The following is a 15,978-nucleotide window of genomic DNA, read 5'->3' on the forward strand; positions in this document are numbered from 1 at the left end:
AAAACCCAAAAACTTACTAAAGGGCTTATACAATTATTAATTCAAATTTAAATTTATTCAAAAATTGTACATGTTTACAGACAAATTATATAGTCAGTTTTCATTCCTGTAGGCCAAAAAATATTTTTGGAGTACCTAGATACCTTATCTAACTCTTAGGTTATATAATATTTGAAACAGCAATAGTGTATTTATTTTCTGTCCTGGTTTAACAAATACCCGCCCCTAACTATTTATTACCCGATTATTATTACCCCTATATTACCCGAAACTAAAAAATAAAACGAGAAAATAGGAAAAAAAACTGTAATTAAACAATGTGTATGATGTTCTACCCTGCTCTGGAAAATATTGAATTCTTTTGTGCTTATATAGAAGTTTCACTTTAACAGGAACTTAAAAGATTCTAGCAATAGTGCAGACTCGAATAAAATCGGACCAATATTGATTAATCAATGAACATTCTTGTGGAGATGCTTTTTATATTATTTAATTCGTGAATATTTTCTAAAAATTATTGTCTTTTAAAAAATATTTTTAGTATAATTAATAAGGTAATGTAGGTATTTTTCTAATTATAGTGTAAAGTGTTCCCTAGCCAATAGTGTGAACTAGAGGAGCAATTTTTACTTAGCACTGAACATTTATGGACGGATAGTTTTCGTTTGAAAATTCGCGGCTCTCATCAAATTGAATAATTATGTAGTGACACTAAAAAAAAATTTAATACTTCTGCTATATAGCAATAATATAGAGAAAATAGCGAGTGTTTGCAAACGGTTCCAAAGTTATCTTCAACTGAGAACACAGTATGTGGAACTTGATGAAGTAAGATCTGAACCTGTTGTTACTGGTTATGGAGTTCCCTAGGGTGGTATCCTTAGGTCCTATTGTTATTAGCCATCTACACTATAGCGATGTTCCACAACTGTTATCCAGCTTTTCTCCTTATAACTCATGTCAATGTATGCAGCAAATTAATGAGACTCAATATTTAAATAGTCATTATTTTTAATGCTGAAAGGAGCACATAATTATATTTATAGGCTCTAATACAATTAAAAAAATATTTAATTTTACTACTTTACAAATAAATAACAGGGTGCTCCTTATTCAGCAACAAAGAACTTTGGTGTCATTTTTGATGAGGTCTTTTAAGTATATGTTAATAAAAAATTATTGGTTTTAATTAAAAGTTTGTATTCATTTAAATATAATTTTTCGAATATCAAATCAATGCTAGTGGAGGTTTGGTTGGTTACAGCTAGATCATTGTTACATTGCTTTTTACCTCACTCTTGAAAATAAAGAACAAAATTTAATTAGCATAAAATGTCTTAAAAGATTTATTTTTAGCATACGAAAGTTTTGACATTACTGGAAAATTGTCAGGTCTAGGTACCCTAAATCTCTTAAGATATTTCACATTAAAAATTGATTTAAAATTTACAGGCTAAGAAACACCATAACTACCACTCCATAGAACTGAAGCTTTTAGAAACTCAACTGCTTAGCGGGGTAAATTTTTGTTAAATTTTCGAAATTACAACTTAATAAGGTCATGCTCACTTGTCATTTTCAAGAAGAAATAGAAGGCTTTTTTATTAGATTCAGATATATATACCACTATTGTATTTCTCAGGTAGCATGGATGAATGTTATTATGTGGACGTTACCTTTCATAAAATATTGTTTGGATATATATAGAATGTTATACAGGGTTTAACAAATTATAGCTTTAAAAGGGTCTCAAGTAAACTAGGCCCTATTAAATAAGTCTTTACTCAGTTAATAATTAGTAACAAAAATAAACAACACAATTACTGGGGAAAAAATTCTTTATTCGTTCAAGTTTCCTTCAATGCACAGCCAAACAACAAATCAAAGAGCTGAAGAGAGTTTTACATTATTTGGTATAAGATGTTACGTAATACTATAAAAAAATAAATACAAAAATGAGGAATGCAGAACATATTACAACACATGTCCTAGAAACTAGTAAACAGGACGACTTAATCGACTTCTTCCATTCGAGAGGCGTCTTCGGCGTCGCCGCCTTCCGCGGGTGTTTCAGCCACCGGTGCATCATCAGTCAACATGACCTCCTCCTCGTCAATGCCCAAACCCAGTTTGATCATCCTGTAGATGCGAGAGGCATGTACTTGGGGCTCCTCCAGGGTAAAACCGGAACTCAATAAAGCAGTTTCGAACAACAGGATAACCAAATCCTTGACGGCCTTGTCGTTCTTGTCCGCTTCAGCCTTCTGTCTGAGATTTTCAATGATCGGATGATCGGGGTTGATTTCCAGATGTTTCTTGGCCGCCATGTAGCCCATGGTGGAAGTATCTCTCAGTGCCTGCGCCTTCATGATCCTCTCCATGTTTGCGGACCAGCCGTACTGTGAAGTGACGATGCAGCAGGGAGATTCGACCAAACGGTTGGACACGACCACCTTTTCGACTTTGTTGTCCAAAATGCTCTTCATCACTTGGCAGAGACCTTCAAATTTAGCCTTGTCCTCTTCGCGTTTCTTCTTTTCCTCCTCGTCTTCGGGCAGTTCGAGACCCTCCTTGGTGACAGAGACCAGCTGCTTGCCGTCGTATTCCTTCAGTTGTTGCACGACGTACTCGTCAATCGGTTCGGTCATGTAGACAACTTCGAAACCGCGCTTCTTAACTCTCTCGACGAATGCGGAGTTGGCCACTTGTTCCTTACTTTCGCCGGTAATGTAGTAAATCGCCTTTTGGTTCTCCTTCATTCTGCTCACGTATTCTTTGAGTGGGCACGCCTCCTCGCCGGATGCTGAGGTGTTAAAGCGGAGCAAATCGGCCAATTTGGACCTGTTCTGGGTGTCTTCATGGATTCCCAATTTCAAGTTCTTCGAGAACTGTTCGTAGAACTTCTTGTAGCCGTCCTTATCTTCAGAGAGCTCCTCAAACAATTCCAGACATTTCTTAACCAAATTCTTGCGAATGACTTTCAGGATCTTGTTTTGCTGCAACATCTCACGAGAAATGTTCAACGGCAAGTCTTCGGAATCGACTACACCCTTGATGAAGTTCAAATATTCGGGGATCAATTCTTCGCAGTTGTCCATGATGAAGACCCTCCTGACGTACAGTTTGATGTTGTTCTTGCGTTTTTTGTTTTCAAACAAATCAAACGGAACCCTCCTGGGTACAAACAGGAGAGCCCTGAACTCCAACTGTCCCTCAACGCTGAAATGTTTCACGGCAAGATGGTCTTCCCAGTCGTTAGTAAGGGACTTGTAAAATTCACCATATTCATCCTGACTGATGTCATCGGGATTCCTGGTCCAAATCGGCTTGGTCTTGTTCAACTCCTCATCTTCAGTATATTTCTCTTTAATAGTCTTCTTCTTCTTTTTCTTCTCTTCCTCTTCATCCTCACCAACATCCTCAATCTTTGGCTTATCCTTATCTTCCTCCTCTCCCTCTTTCTTCTCCTCCTCAGCCTCATCATCGCTCAACTCCTTCTCGCGTTCCTTCTCCACAACCAACTTAATGGGGTAACCAATAAACTGCGAATGCTTCTTAACAATTTCTTTAATTTTTTGCTCTTCCAAAAATTCAGTCTGGTCCTCTTTAATGTGCAAAACGATCTTAGTACCGCGACCCAACGGTTCCCCATGATCAGGACGAATTGTAAAACTGCCACCAGCCGAAGACTCCCAGATGTACTGCTCATCATCGTTGTGCTTCGATACCACGGTGACTTTATCGGCCACCAAGTACGCCGAATAGAAACCAACACCAAACTGACCAATCATGCTGATATCGGCACCGGCCTGAAGTGCCTCCATGAAAGCTTTGGTTCCGGATTTAGCAATTGTACCCAAGTTGTTCACCAAGTCGGCTTTCGTCATGCCAATACCAGTGTCGATTAATGTGAGGGTGCCTTCGGCTTTATTGGGGATAATTTTAATGTACAGCTCCTTGCCCGAGTCCAATTTGGACGGGTTCGTGAGCGATTCGTATCTGATCTTGTCCAAGGCATCCGACGAGTTGGAAATCAATTCTCTGAGGAAGATTTCTTTGTTCGAGTAGAAGGTGTTGATGATCAGGCTCATCAACTGGGCAATTTCCGCCTGGAAGGCGAAAGTTTCGACGTCGCCGCTTTGTTCTTCTGGCATCTGAAACAAAGAGATTACAGATTAGGTTACTTCTGTAGAGAGTAGAGTAGGCTTTTTATTTGACTCAAATTCAATATGCAAGACATTAGTTGCATATTAAAACTTAAGAGACTTAAAATCACACAGTACACTTTATTAAATTAAATGCACTGATGAATTCTGTGGCATCATAAAAAAAAAAACTCGCTCGAACAGAATTTCTCTTACTTTGGGCTTAAATTTATTAAATGAGAGTACCTTAAGGTCTTGAGGAAGAATATGAAAGAATTTAATTCCAAGATTAGAAGATGCAATGAGAGTTTAATCACATAATTGAGCAAATATATGTCACAAAAAAATTAATAACCTAATTTAAACCAAAAGACCATAAAGAATATGCTACCTAGAAGGACAAATAGGGCATGTATTCCATTACCGAGTAAGGTTCTATGCTAATGAGGTGTTGAAATACTTTTGTTTTAAACCACCTTTCCTGTTGAATGCAGTTTTGAAGTTTATTGAAAAATTTTACACAAGCCTACAAGAGACTTGTTTGTGTTAAAGACAGTTTATGTGGTGGAACATTTAAATTGAGGCTTCTTGTGTTGTCCTTTTTATTTATTCATCGGTCAACAGTAATCTTAAGTAATAACTATACTTCTAATAAACAATACTTAGCTAAGCCTAACCACCTAAAGAGTGGGACTAGGGTACTATCCCAAGTTAATAGCCCTAGCCGAAGACTTAAGTTTATTTAAAGAAGTACTGAAAAAGTCAAGATCTTTTGCAAATCTATTCACTGTAGAAGCTATTCTGTTAATAGGACTATTTAGTAAATAGGATGTTGCAAAAGGGAATATGGAGAAACACCTGACCTCATGTTGTGTAAGAGGATACATTGTCATGTATGGACTCAAGTATGACATGGTCTCCGAACAGGTAAGATTCAGGCCCAAATTCAAACGAGCATATCTGGCATAACTTGCTCTGAACATTTTCAATCCTCGCAATGTAAATGAGAAAGCGAGGTGACCAAATTATATTGGAAAATTCAAGAGATCTCACTAGGTAAGTATATAAGCGACTTCTATGCTGACACATTGGTGAAGTCTTTGCAAGATCTCTTGATAATTCCAAGCAGTTTATTAGCTCTCTTTATGGTAAGTATACTCAAAGTGGTGGGAAAAAGTAAGTCTCGGGTTCAAATAGACACCTAAATCCTCGACCGAGTCAAGCTGTTTTAAGGGTATACTTCAATAACATGAACCCACATTTCTCAATATTCAATGACATTTCATTCAACTTACACCCAGAAAACACTTTGTTTATGTTTAACTAACAAATGGGCAAAAAGATGGACATTATTTAACCAAAAACATAATACATTGAAATATGTAGATAGCCAAGAAGGAAAGAATGTTTAGTTGTTTAAATTCTTTTGGTGCCATTTCCAAAGTAACCCAACTGTTTTTTTGGACTGCGAAGGACATAGATTTATCAACCACCCCACCTCAAAAAATCACCCCGTATCTCAAAATAGAATAAAAGTTTGCATAGCATACTCGCAATAGGACTTTTTGACTTATATAATTTTTTAAAACCCTTATAGAGAAATATGCACTGTTTAGTTTTTTTTGGTAAATTTTGCAGTTGATCTCGACAATTAAGGTTTCGGTCGATATAAATGCCAAGAACTTGATTTATCAGGTCTAATACTCTGTCTCTAGGCAGTCTTCACGGGATTGATTTGTTCTAAAATAAATAAAAACAGTTTTTTTCACAGTTAAGCAAACAAATGCTTGTTCCCACTGAACCACTGCTCTGCCGAATATAGTGTTTTAGTTGCTGACCTGGTAAATGTATCTAAAAATTGATTCCAAAGGAGGATATTAGAGCAAAATTAACTAAACTTGACAAATCTCTGACTGCATAGTCTGGTATTGTCTAGACCAAGAAAAGAAAAGGCCCAAAATGCTTGAGAAGGAGCTTAAATGAATATAACCTAGACGGGTTTCTCAAAGGCATTTAATAGAGTGAACATCAAAATTTCAATTGAAAAATTAGCAGCTTTGGATCATTGGGGAAACTATCCGACAAATAGATTTTGGGTGGTGAAAATACATAGGTAACTGCCTTTCGGGGAAGATTTTTGTACAGTTTGCAGTTCTACAAGTTTACAATTTTTGTAACTGTAGTCGACCCATCTGAAATAACTGAGCACCATGTTCCCAAGAAATTCAGACAATTTCTAGAAAAAATGTTGAAAAATTTTATTATCTAATGGTCCAAAACTAAGAAAAGTTCTGGAGTTTAGTAGTGGTGTTTTTCTCCCTATACAGCTTTGTGCATATTAAACTGAATCATTCCCAGAACATTATAGTTCTAGAACACATTAGAAGAACATGGAAGAAGTTCCCCAGAAGACATTTTTTTGCATACTACTCAGCCTGGTGAAAATAGGACACAAAAAACATAAACCACATGGAATTAGGTTGTCCAAAGGGTCCTTAAACCGTTTAAATCAAGAAATGTGCCTTACAAAAAACGTGCCGGCAAAAACCACGACAAAAAGTAACAAAATAACAATAAAATGAAGTGAATTCTTACCTTTATGGCTTATAACGCAGTTAAAAGTAGTAAAAAACGTTCACTATTCGAATGAAAACTCTTTGGGAAACTTGTGAAAAATCGCTTTGAGCTTCGCTTCGCGCTCTGACAACTTTCAATTCAATCTGACGCGGAAATCGGTTCCTTGCCGGTATTTATAGGCGACGCGATTCACGTAAATTCGAGAAGTAAATGGAAGCAATTCGGAGGCGTTCGCGGGTCGATTGTGCGAGCGAGACAGAGATAAACTTCCGGAATAATCCGCGCTAAATTTAAAATGTTGTTTGTTGTTTCGATGCCAGTTTCGCGAATATTCTGTGGTTTATTGTGAAAATTATTTTTGAAATGGGTTGTTTATGGGGTTTTGGGTTATTTGATCATACAATATTGGAAAATGTTGGTAATTTCGTGTTGTTTGATTCATACATAATTCGTGAATAAATTGCAACCAAAAATGGTCACGAAATGTGTTCTATCATAAATGTTATAGTTGCATTTTAAATCAAATCCATATACCTATAAACATTGTTTTAGCATTTACTGCTATTTACTAGCTAAAACATCACTATTTCTTTACGGCTCTTTATTTTATTTAGTTTCTATTGTTGTATTGCCTTCTCTAAACGTCTAAATTAAAACTTGATTCTCACAGGCATTTTTTCCCAATAAAATTTATATAATTCAAATCGGTAAATGTGAAATATTTTAGTTGTGAACATTTTTAACAAATCGATATTTCCAGAAATGTCGGGTTCAACATTCTAGAATATCCTCGATGAATCAAGAGAATCAATGAAAAAATCTCGAATACGACTAAGCGCATTTCCATGGCACTCTTGGGCTAAATTTAAAATAAAAACAAAAAAAATATAACCTCAAAATGGTGTCTTGAGGTGTGCCGATGTATTAAATCCTAACAGTTCTTGTTGTATTATTGTATTATGAATAAAACTTCACAAGGAATTTCTAGTTTTTTTAATTTTATTCTTTAAATTTAGACCAATAAACTCCTTGCTGGCTAAAATATTGATTTATTAAAAACAGAAGTTTCTATTGGTATTTACTTTCACGCTCGACGCACGTCCAGAAACCTAAATTCTAGGTTAAGTTTGTTTTGGTTTCAAACGGGGTTTCAGGAAGTTTCTAGTTTTAGAACAGTCTCTAAACATATTATTAAAATATGGCCCTATATGTGAAAAAAGGTAATGTCTCTTTAGCTCATTAGTTGCCCGGTTTCAAATACATATAAATCTCTCTTTCACTTAATTCGTAAATATGAGAGCTTCTATGAGAACCATTGAGAGAACCTTTGCCTTTCCTTTCTGGGTTTTAATGGGTTTATTTTTACACCCTTTCAAGTGACCTGGAAAGTTTGCTTCTATTTACATTTTACAAATTATCAACGTAAAGTTCTCATCTCTTATTCATGGTTATAACATTTAAAAATTAAGAAAGAAGTAGGGATCCGGAAATATACTGATTAAAAGAGAAGAACTAATTTTAGTGTTTTTTTTTGCTATTACTGAAGTTATTATGTGGTGTTTGTATCATATCTGACTGCATAAGGCTCGGTCCAGAAAAGGCTACTTTACTGAACCCCTAGGTTCACAGCAAGGCCAATTTATTATGGAACATTCTCGCTAATAATATCAAAATTCAAAAATAGCTTTATTGTTACGTAACATCATCTGTTGTTAACAAAGCATTATATAAAACCTTAAAGATAGTTGACAACATAATATTTTACAAAAATATAAACATTTTAACAATTCTTACATACATAGAATATAGAACACACCCAAAGAAAGGGTAGTAAGAATTCACATTACGCTGCGCAAAACTCTTCACTGTCAAAAAATTGTTTATTAGCCTTATATAAAGGGGTAGGTGGTTAAAAAGCCTTCTGCCCCCGTACACAAAAGAGGACTTAATCTGCTCACTTTTTGGGATAGGCAGAGGTAAAGAGAAGGTTGTTCGGAGATTGTAACCCGAGGAGGGGGGGCCAAGCTGATGGCGATATTTTTTCGTGGATAAGACAACAACAGTCTCTAAAATAAAAAGGCATGGCAATGTCGGGACAGAGTGTTTTAAAAATAATGGCCTACAGGGGCTGCACACATGTAGCGTATGGGTAGGCAATTTTGGCCACATCAAGTCCCAGAGAATGTGTTATTACTCTAATAGCATAACAGTTGGGTGATAACTTCCCTAATAAAGAGGAGATATGATTTTCAAATTTTAATTGCTTATCAATCGTCAGGCCCAAAAATTTGCATGTTTCAAAAGGACTTATTGTTTCATTTTGCAAAGTTACATTTAAAAGTTAAAATATTAGTTTTAGAAATATTAAAAGTTAATCTATTAGATTCACACCATGACTTTACAAGAATTAAATCTTCATCAATGATATTCCTTAATCTCTTGGTGTCAGTGTCATGCCAAAGTAATGTTGTATCATCCGCAAAGATAGTAAATTTGCCCCTAATCGGAATTTGAGAGATATCATTGACATATAGCAGGAACAATATTGGTCCAAGAACAGAACCCTAGGGTACACCAGTATCCATATCCAGACGGGATGACATATCATTGTCAAAGAATACCCTTTGTGTTCTTCCAGATAGGTAAAAATGAAACCAGTCGAGAGCAACTCCTCTGAGTTCATAGGTTTCTAGCTTCTGCAGCAGTATTCTGTGACTTACACAGTCAAACGCTTTAGATAAGTCAACTAAGTTCAACCCCATGTACAAAAAATTGAAAATAGCATCAGATGTACCCAGTTTCGTCCGGAATCCAAATTGCTGATGGTTAAGAACATTATAGGCCATTTCAGAAATTCCATCATCCTAGTTTTTACCAATCTTTCTACAAGCGTGGGAAGTAGGGCTATGGGTCTGAAATTTGATGGGTCATCATAGTTTCCACCCTTAATTAATGGTATAATCAAGGAATCCTTGAGTAAATGTGGAAAGGACCCACTTGAAAGTGAAACATTTAACACCTCAGCCAAAGAATCAAGGGTTGGTAGCGGTAGCGCTGTTAGGACCTTTAGTGACAGCCCATCCCATCCAGAGGAGTTCTTATTTTTCATTGAGGATAGAGCTTCCATTATTTCACTAGAATCTGTTGGTCTAAAGAAAAATGTTTCAGGCACCTTAATGTTGTGTAAGTATGAGCGCGGATCTCTAACAGACTGAGGCAATAATATTGATAGACCCAAAGCAACACCCTGGAAAAAATTATTGTGTGTTTCGGCCGACACCGTGCATGCTATTAGAAACAGAAGGGGTCCCACGTTCGCCTCGTAAGTCATTAACAATTTTCCAAGACCCTCTAGACTTATATTTCCTTGAGTAGTATAAGTTTTTTGCCAATTTCACTGTATCGCGGTAAATTTTGCGATATCTATTAAAGTAGGATATGAATTTGAAGTTGTCCAGGGCAAACTTTCTTATGGAGTGCAAACACCGAAGATTTTTACCAGAAACTAATAGACCCCTGCTAAACCAGGGTCTTCTCCTTTTTTCCCTAACTGTCACCATGGGGAAAGTTGACTCTAAAACATCCACTAAAGTTGAATGGAAACTCTCAAAAGGATCACCGTTGTTAAGTATGATACCATTCCAGTCTATTGAATTACAACATTCTTTAAACTTACAGAAATTTTTTTCTAGTGAACAACCTTCCGCACTTTTTTTTTCTTGAGGTACACTTTTTTTCACTTAGAAGAAAGGGACATAATACGGCCTCAAGCAACTATTTATTGGCTCACACAACTTTTAATTTTATTTCAGAATCTTATTTCAGTTGTATTATATAGGATTAGGTTAGGAATACTCCATTAATATTTCATACAAGTTTCATTTTTATTATAGCAACTTGCGAGGCTTTAACCCCTCTACTCACTTTCAAAAGATTCAGAGGGAAAATCAACGTGCAAAGACCGCAAGTGCCTCATTTCGATAAAGCGAAATACTTAGCCCTCACGAAACCATGGTTCTTATCGAAGACCAAGGGCAAAACTCCATTAGAATTGTGCACCAAAGACGCGATACCTTCTTACAAACTGAAAGAGGATGCAGAAGATATGTTTCAAAAAATTATCGCTCAAGAAGTGAACAAATGGTTTCACACATCGAAGCTTATCGGTCTGTGCCATGTAAATCCGATGCCGAGAGAGCAACAGTTTAACGCGTTCAAAGCTTTTAAGTTGGCCAATATGCATTTTAGACAGTATGGCAAAAAGACCCTCGAGATGGCCATCAAAGGCACTAAATATGAGACCGTTTTGGACTTTTATGTGTCCAGGAATATGTTGATATTTAGTCCAGAACCTGAGATTAAACAGATGTTGAAGATTTTGAAGAAATTTCCTGCAGTGGTTTTAATGGGTAAGTTATAATAATAATAATAATGTTTATTTTCAAATGCAATATAACAAAAGAAATACAAGTAAATTTAATAAACATCAGCAATAAATACATAATGCCTCCAGCCCTCAGGAGCTAGTACGCTGTGCGAGGACTTGCTGGTATTTTTTTTGCCTTAATATAAACCTAAATTGCAACAACAACAAAACTAAACTAAGTTACAAAACAAACAATCTAAACTATGAATCTATTGCAATTGCAATGCTATTTGCAACGCATAAAAATTAATTAAAACTCATAAAACTAATCAAAACAAAAAAAATCAAACAATTCAACAAAACATTTTTATAACAGGATTACCAAACTAAAGACCTACTGTATTTTGTAGTCCTTTGAAAAACTGTTATTACCGTACTGCACCAAAGCAAGACACAGATCAAGATTGAAATCATCAATAAGCTGTCTATTTTGAAGGATAATAAATTTTTTGATCCTACTTTTAACCAATCCCAATGAGTTGCTACCTAGAATAACACCTCTCATTTCTACTGGTAAAAAATTATAACATCTGGCAAGAAGATAAGTAAAACAATGTTGCCCTATTGTCTTCCTAGCTCTAGTGGTTTGTGAGGAATTCTGTTGACGATTTCTTGTATTATACTGATGGGTAATTAATGAAATGTTTGACTTATATTTGTGTAAATATGTTAAAATATTATAAAAAAATATTTGACGAATATCGAAAATTTTTGTTTCACTGTATAGTAGATCTGAGGAATATAGTCTAGGTTTTTTATAAATAATTTTAATGATACTCTTCTGAACGATTTCTAGGCATTTTAAAAATACGTCTCTAGCCCCTCCCCATCCTAAAATTCCGTATTGAAGACGAGATTCTACCAAGGCATAATAAATTATTCTTAAATGCGAAATGCTTAATATTCCAGCTAAAAACTTTGATTTGTAGATTTTTTTAGTTAAATTGCCTATTGCGTCTTGGGTACTAATGCCCTCACGAAAACCAAATTGTCTGTTTGATATCAAGTCGTATTTTTTAAGGTAGATAGACAATCTGACTTTAATTAATCTTTCGTAAACTTTTGCTATGCTATTTATTAAAGAAATAGGCCGATAATTAGATGCTAGTTTCTTATCTTCTTTTTTAAAAATCTGTTTTATTACAGCTGTTTTCAATTCCGTCGGTATGGTACCCGTCTTAAAACTAAGATTAAAAAATGAGGTTCGGATATTAACATTTTTATTTCTTTAAGAGTCTCAGCTTTTATTTGATCATACCCAGGCGCTTTATTTGGTTTTAATAGAGTTATTTCTTTTTCGATTTCTGTCTTATTTGTTTCCTCAAGAAAGAATGAATTAGCCATTTTTGTTCACACTCTGTATGTACTGTTTTCTGACAGCATTATATGCTTTATTTATGGTACCTATAGTGGTTCATTGTCCTGTTTGAAGTATGAGGAAAACTCAATTCTTGACTGTTTGACCGTTAATTTCCATTTACCGCGAAATAAGTGCAGTTTTGTTTTTTCTTAATATTTATTTAATTTCCTAACTTTCATTGTATTGTTCCAGTAAGCTCTGTTGCATTTAACTACTGCTCTGATGTTTGTATGAGTAATAAATAAATAAATTAGTAATGGCCTGTCAGTCCTGGCACACATTCTAAAGAGTAATAATGCTTGATAGTTATTGTTAAAATGATTGTATTAGTGTTAAATAAATTTTAGCGGGAATATATGAAAACAGACTGGTCAGCAAAGATGACCTACAATATTACAGCACTATCCCGAGCTTAGAAGTAGCCCAGGCTGGTCTGGTGCAAACTCTAAACGCTGCTGGATCCCAACTGGTCAGCAATCTGAACGCACACCAAACCACTTTGGTGTCACATCTGGAAGGAAGAGCGAAACAACTTGAAGAAGAAAAATAGTGTAATATATTATATAAATAAGTTGTACAGTAAAAGTCTTATTTTTTCTTTTTGCCTTTTCCTTTCTTTTCCTTCTTCTCTTTTCCTGTTACTTTTTTCCCTTTGGTGACGAAAACAGGGGCAGGAGGTATCTCGTAATTCAGATACAAAGCGAAGTTGGGCAGGCACAAGTACTTTATGAGCGGTAGATTCCTCGTGTAAATCCTACAGAAAAATTCGAGAATATCCCTCGCCTCGTTTAAAGTGAATATTTTCTTCTTGCATGGAGGAAACTGAAATGAGGTCAATTATCGTTTGAATTTGAGACACTTTAAAGGGAAATTTTACGGGCAAACTGTGGCACATCATTAAATCTTTAAAATAAATGTAAACTTTTTCCGCCGATACGTCCACGCTGCTGGTGAAGTAGTTATGAGTTAAATAAAACTGTGATAATACGGAGGCGACCTTTTCAAGATCGTACGATTGACTTTGGCAGAATTTGGTCACGTCCGATAGAAGTTGGATGAAAAAGTCTTTTGGGCGTCCCGTTGGGTAGTTTTTCAGAGTTGAACCTAAAACGAGGGACTATAGGTTAAATCCAGTTGCGTTTCATGGTAGTTTAAAGGAAAGTTCAAATAAAAACTACTTATATCCTAAACTCCTTAACTTTTGAGCTACAGAGTGTTGAAAGTTGTAACCCTTTTAGAACCAAATTTGAGAGACTGTATATGAAATTTTTAGAAAATGTATTTATGTTTTTACATATGTTTATAAAGTAATTTTTTTTTACTAATAAATTGACCATGCATAAAAATGTTTTAATTTTTTTTCCCGCGGTAATAATCGCATGTCGGACGAAAAAAGGTCAAACTCAAACTCAAAAATGCTTTATTGTCAATATAAACATAGAAGTTGTAGACAAAGCCAATAGACTGTACATTAAAGGAATAAAAACGAGTCATTAAAAAATTCACTTAAACGCTTTACTAGCAAGAAATATTTTCGTCCTTATACGTAGGCTTTGTTCAGTCTTAAGTTGTCTTATTTCTAGTGGAAGTTTATTAAACAGCTTTCTACCTCCAAATATGATAGAGCTACGGACAAGTTCAAAATGAGGAATGGGTAGCTTAGGTAGGCTTCATAAGTGGAGTTCCTGTTTATATTTTCTAAAATCTAAGCAAACTGTTTCCAAAATAAAGATACAACACAGGGTTAAAATATTATGAAGCGGGCAACATGAGTCACGAGGCTTGGCCCCACATAGATATCTAATGGCCCCTTTCTGGAGTACAAACACCATGTTCAAAGTGAATTTGAACATGAACCCCAAAAGCAAATTCCATATCGAAGGTGCGACTCGATAATCGCGAAGTATGCAGATCTGGCGATGGAGAAATTAAGACTGGTGGCGATAACCCTTAGGGCGTAGCAGCCTGATGAGACTTTTCTACATACATTCACAATATGGTCTTCAAATTTAAGGAACTTGTCTATGGAAAGACCCAAAAACTTACTGAACGGTGGCATGGTGATGGCTTCATTATTTAAACATATATCATTTGTATTACATTTAAAATTAAGGATATTTGTTTTGGAAACATTAAATGTCAAAAAATTTCCATCACACCAGTCTTTTCTTTTTAACAAATCTGCACGTATATTGGCCTCCATTTGAGAAACATCAGAGGATGGTGCTATCATCGGTAAACAATGTAAATTTGCCAGTTACCTGCAGTTGTGGCAGATCGTTCACATAAATGAGAAAAAGTAAAGGACCAAGTACTGATCCTTACGGAACACCCACATTTATATTAAGTTCCTTAGAGATACCACCATTAAATTTTACAGCCTGGACACGATTTGATAAGTAGGAACGAAACCGCTCAAGGGCAGTTCCTCTGAAACCATAGAGCTCCAGTTTCATCAGCAGCACTCTGCGACTCATCACGCAGTCAAATGCCTTGGACAAGTCACAGAATACCGCTGCTGCAACTTCACCAACATTCAGTCGGTTGTACAGGTGCTCTAGAAAGCTAAAGATTTGCATCATTTGTGCTCACGAAAGCCAAACTGCTGAAGACTCAATAGGCCAAACCTATATTTAAAAATGAAACCATCCTCACCTTAACGAGCCGTTCCACTATCTTGGCTAAAGTAGGCAATAAAGCAATAGGTCTAAAGTTAGGACAGTCGCGATCGCCACCCTTGTAAAGAGGAACAATCATTGCTCTTTTTAAGCACTCTGGGAAAACTCCAGACATAAATGAAAAGTGAATTGACTCGGCCAAGACTTGCAAAGCAACAAGAGGTAAAGCAGAAAATATTTTAAGAAAAAGCCCATCCCAACCTGATGAACTCTTATTCTTAATATTAACCAAGAAATCAAAATTGCCCTAAAATGAATGGGGATTATAAAAATATAGTTTTTATTTTACGGAAAGGCAGTGGCGTATACATAATATATTTTTCAAAAAAAATTAGTCTTTGTTCCTGTATAGACGCCGGTGGTTAAACTTTAAAAAAATATCCTACCTACATCAAAAAGGATCAGCATCTTATTCTGTAACACCCTGCAGAAGTTTTCCACATTTGTAAACATTCTTCCTTATGATGGAATAGGAAATGATAATTTATATCAGGGGGCATTTACTAACATACCAATATACTCGAAAATTTCCTTTTGATCGGTCAGTGTGAGCAGCGTTTGCACTTTTTCGGCGTCCAAATACTCCCACTGGGACAACTTGGCCTCTTTTTTCTGCACGGGAGGCACATTAAAAGCGGATATTTTATGTTTTTCAGTCCCGTCATCTAGCTTTAAAGGATAATCCTCAATTTTCGGCACATAACTAGTCGGTAAGGTGGATATTTGATAAAAAAGCGCGTCCCTTTTCGTGACCATGACTGTTGCGGCAGGTGCTTTTTTGACATTTTTCAA

General features: G+C 35.7%; 3 protein-coding genes and 1 long non-coding RNA gene across 7 annotated transcripts; 2 read left to right on the top strand and 2 right to left on the bottom strand.

The window, feature by feature from the left end:
• Positions 1 to 1,824: 1,824 nt before the first annotated feature.
• On the bottom strand, positions 1,825 to 6,908 carry LOC126745445 (heat shock protein 83). Its single transcript, XM_050453292.1, has 2 exons — positions 6,741 to 6,908; positions 1,825 to 4,154 (listed from the first exon to the last, which is right to left on the bottom strand). The coding sequence occupies exon 2, from the start codon at positions 4,152 to 4,154 to the stop codon at positions 2,013 to 2,015; it is 2,142 nt and encodes a 713-aa protein (XP_050309249.1). The 5' UTR covers positions 6,741 to 6,908; the 3' UTR covers positions 1,825 to 2,012.
• Positions 6,909 to 6,943: 35 nt separating this feature from the next.
• LOC126745449 (uncharacterized) lies at positions 6,944 to 7,703 on the top strand. The gene is made up of 2 exons (XR_007663549.1): positions 6,944 to 7,429; positions 7,483 to 7,703. It is a non-coding gene; the product is annotated as an uncharacterized LOC126745449 (long non-coding RNA).
• Positions 7,704 to 7,821: 118 nt separating this feature from the next.
• On the top strand, positions 7,822 to 13,106 carry LOC126745448 (39S ribosomal protein L10, mitochondrial-like). Its single transcript, XM_050453296.1, has 3 exons — positions 7,822 to 7,942; positions 10,616 to 11,131; positions 12,856 to 13,106. The coding sequence occupies exons 1-3, from the start codon at positions 7,921 to 7,923 to the stop codon at positions 13,056 to 13,058; spliced, it is 741 nt and encodes a 246-aa protein (XP_050309253.1). The 5' UTR covers positions 7,822 to 7,920; the 3' UTR covers positions 13,059 to 13,106.
• On the bottom strand, positions 13,047 to 15,942 carry LOC126745447 (uncharacterized). Of its 4 annotated transcripts, none has more exons than XR_007663548.1 (4): positions 15,699 to 15,850; positions 15,577 to 15,644; positions 13,386 to 13,612; positions 13,047 to 13,330 (listed from the first exon to the last, which is right to left on the bottom strand). XR_007663548.1 is itself a non-coding variant. In XM_050453294.1 (4 exons), the coding sequence occupies exons 1-4, from the start codon at positions 15,940 to 15,942 to the stop codon at positions 13,097 to 13,099; spliced, it is 777 nt and encodes a 258-aa protein (XP_050309251.1). In that variant the 3' UTR covers positions 13,047 to 13,096. The 4 variants fall into 4 exon arrangements, 2 of the variants coding, with proteins under 2 accessions (XP_050309251.1, XP_050309252.1); XR_007663547.1 differs by having other exon boundaries at positions 13,386 to 13,625; positions 15,573 to 15,644; XM_050453294.1 differs by having other exon boundaries at positions 15,573 to 15,644; positions 15,699 to 15,942.
• Positions 15,943 to 15,978: the final 36 nt, after the last annotated feature.

Source organism: Anthonomus grandis, chromosome 16, assembly GCF_022605725.1.
Source record: "Anthonomus grandis grandis chromosome 16, icAntGran1.3, whole genome shotgun sequence".
NCBI classification, from domain to species: Eukaryota; Metazoa; Arthropoda; class Insecta; order Coleoptera; family Curculionidae; genus Anthonomus; species Anthonomus grandis.

Coding starts and splice junctions, on each gene's coding strand:
- LOC126745448 (XM_050453296.1), top strand. CDS start 7,921: ATGGCCCTATATGTGAAAAAAG. Junction 7,943..10,615: donor GGCCCTATATGTGAAAAAAG/GTAATGTCTCTT, acceptor TTTTTATTATAG/CAACTTGCGAGGCTTTAACC. Junction 11,132..12,855: donor TCCTGCAGTGGTTTTAATGG/GTAAGTTATAAT, acceptor AATAAATTTTAG/CGGGAATATATGAAAACAGA.
- LOC126745445 (XM_050453292.1), bottom strand. CDS start 4,154: ATGCCAGAAGAACAAAGCGGCGACGTCGAAACTTTCGCCTTCCAGGCG.
- LOC126745447 (XM_050453294.1), bottom strand. CDS start 15,942: ATGGTCACGAAAAGGGACGCGCTTTTTTATCAAATATCCACCTTACCG. Junction 15,645..15,698: donor GGAAATTTTCGAGTATATTG/GTATGTTAGTAA, acceptor TTCCATCATAAG/GAAGAATGTTTACAAATGTG. Junction 13,613..15,572: donor GCTGATCCTTTTTGATGTAG/GTAGGATATTTT, acceptor CCCTCGTTTTAG/GTTCAACTCTGAAAAACTAC.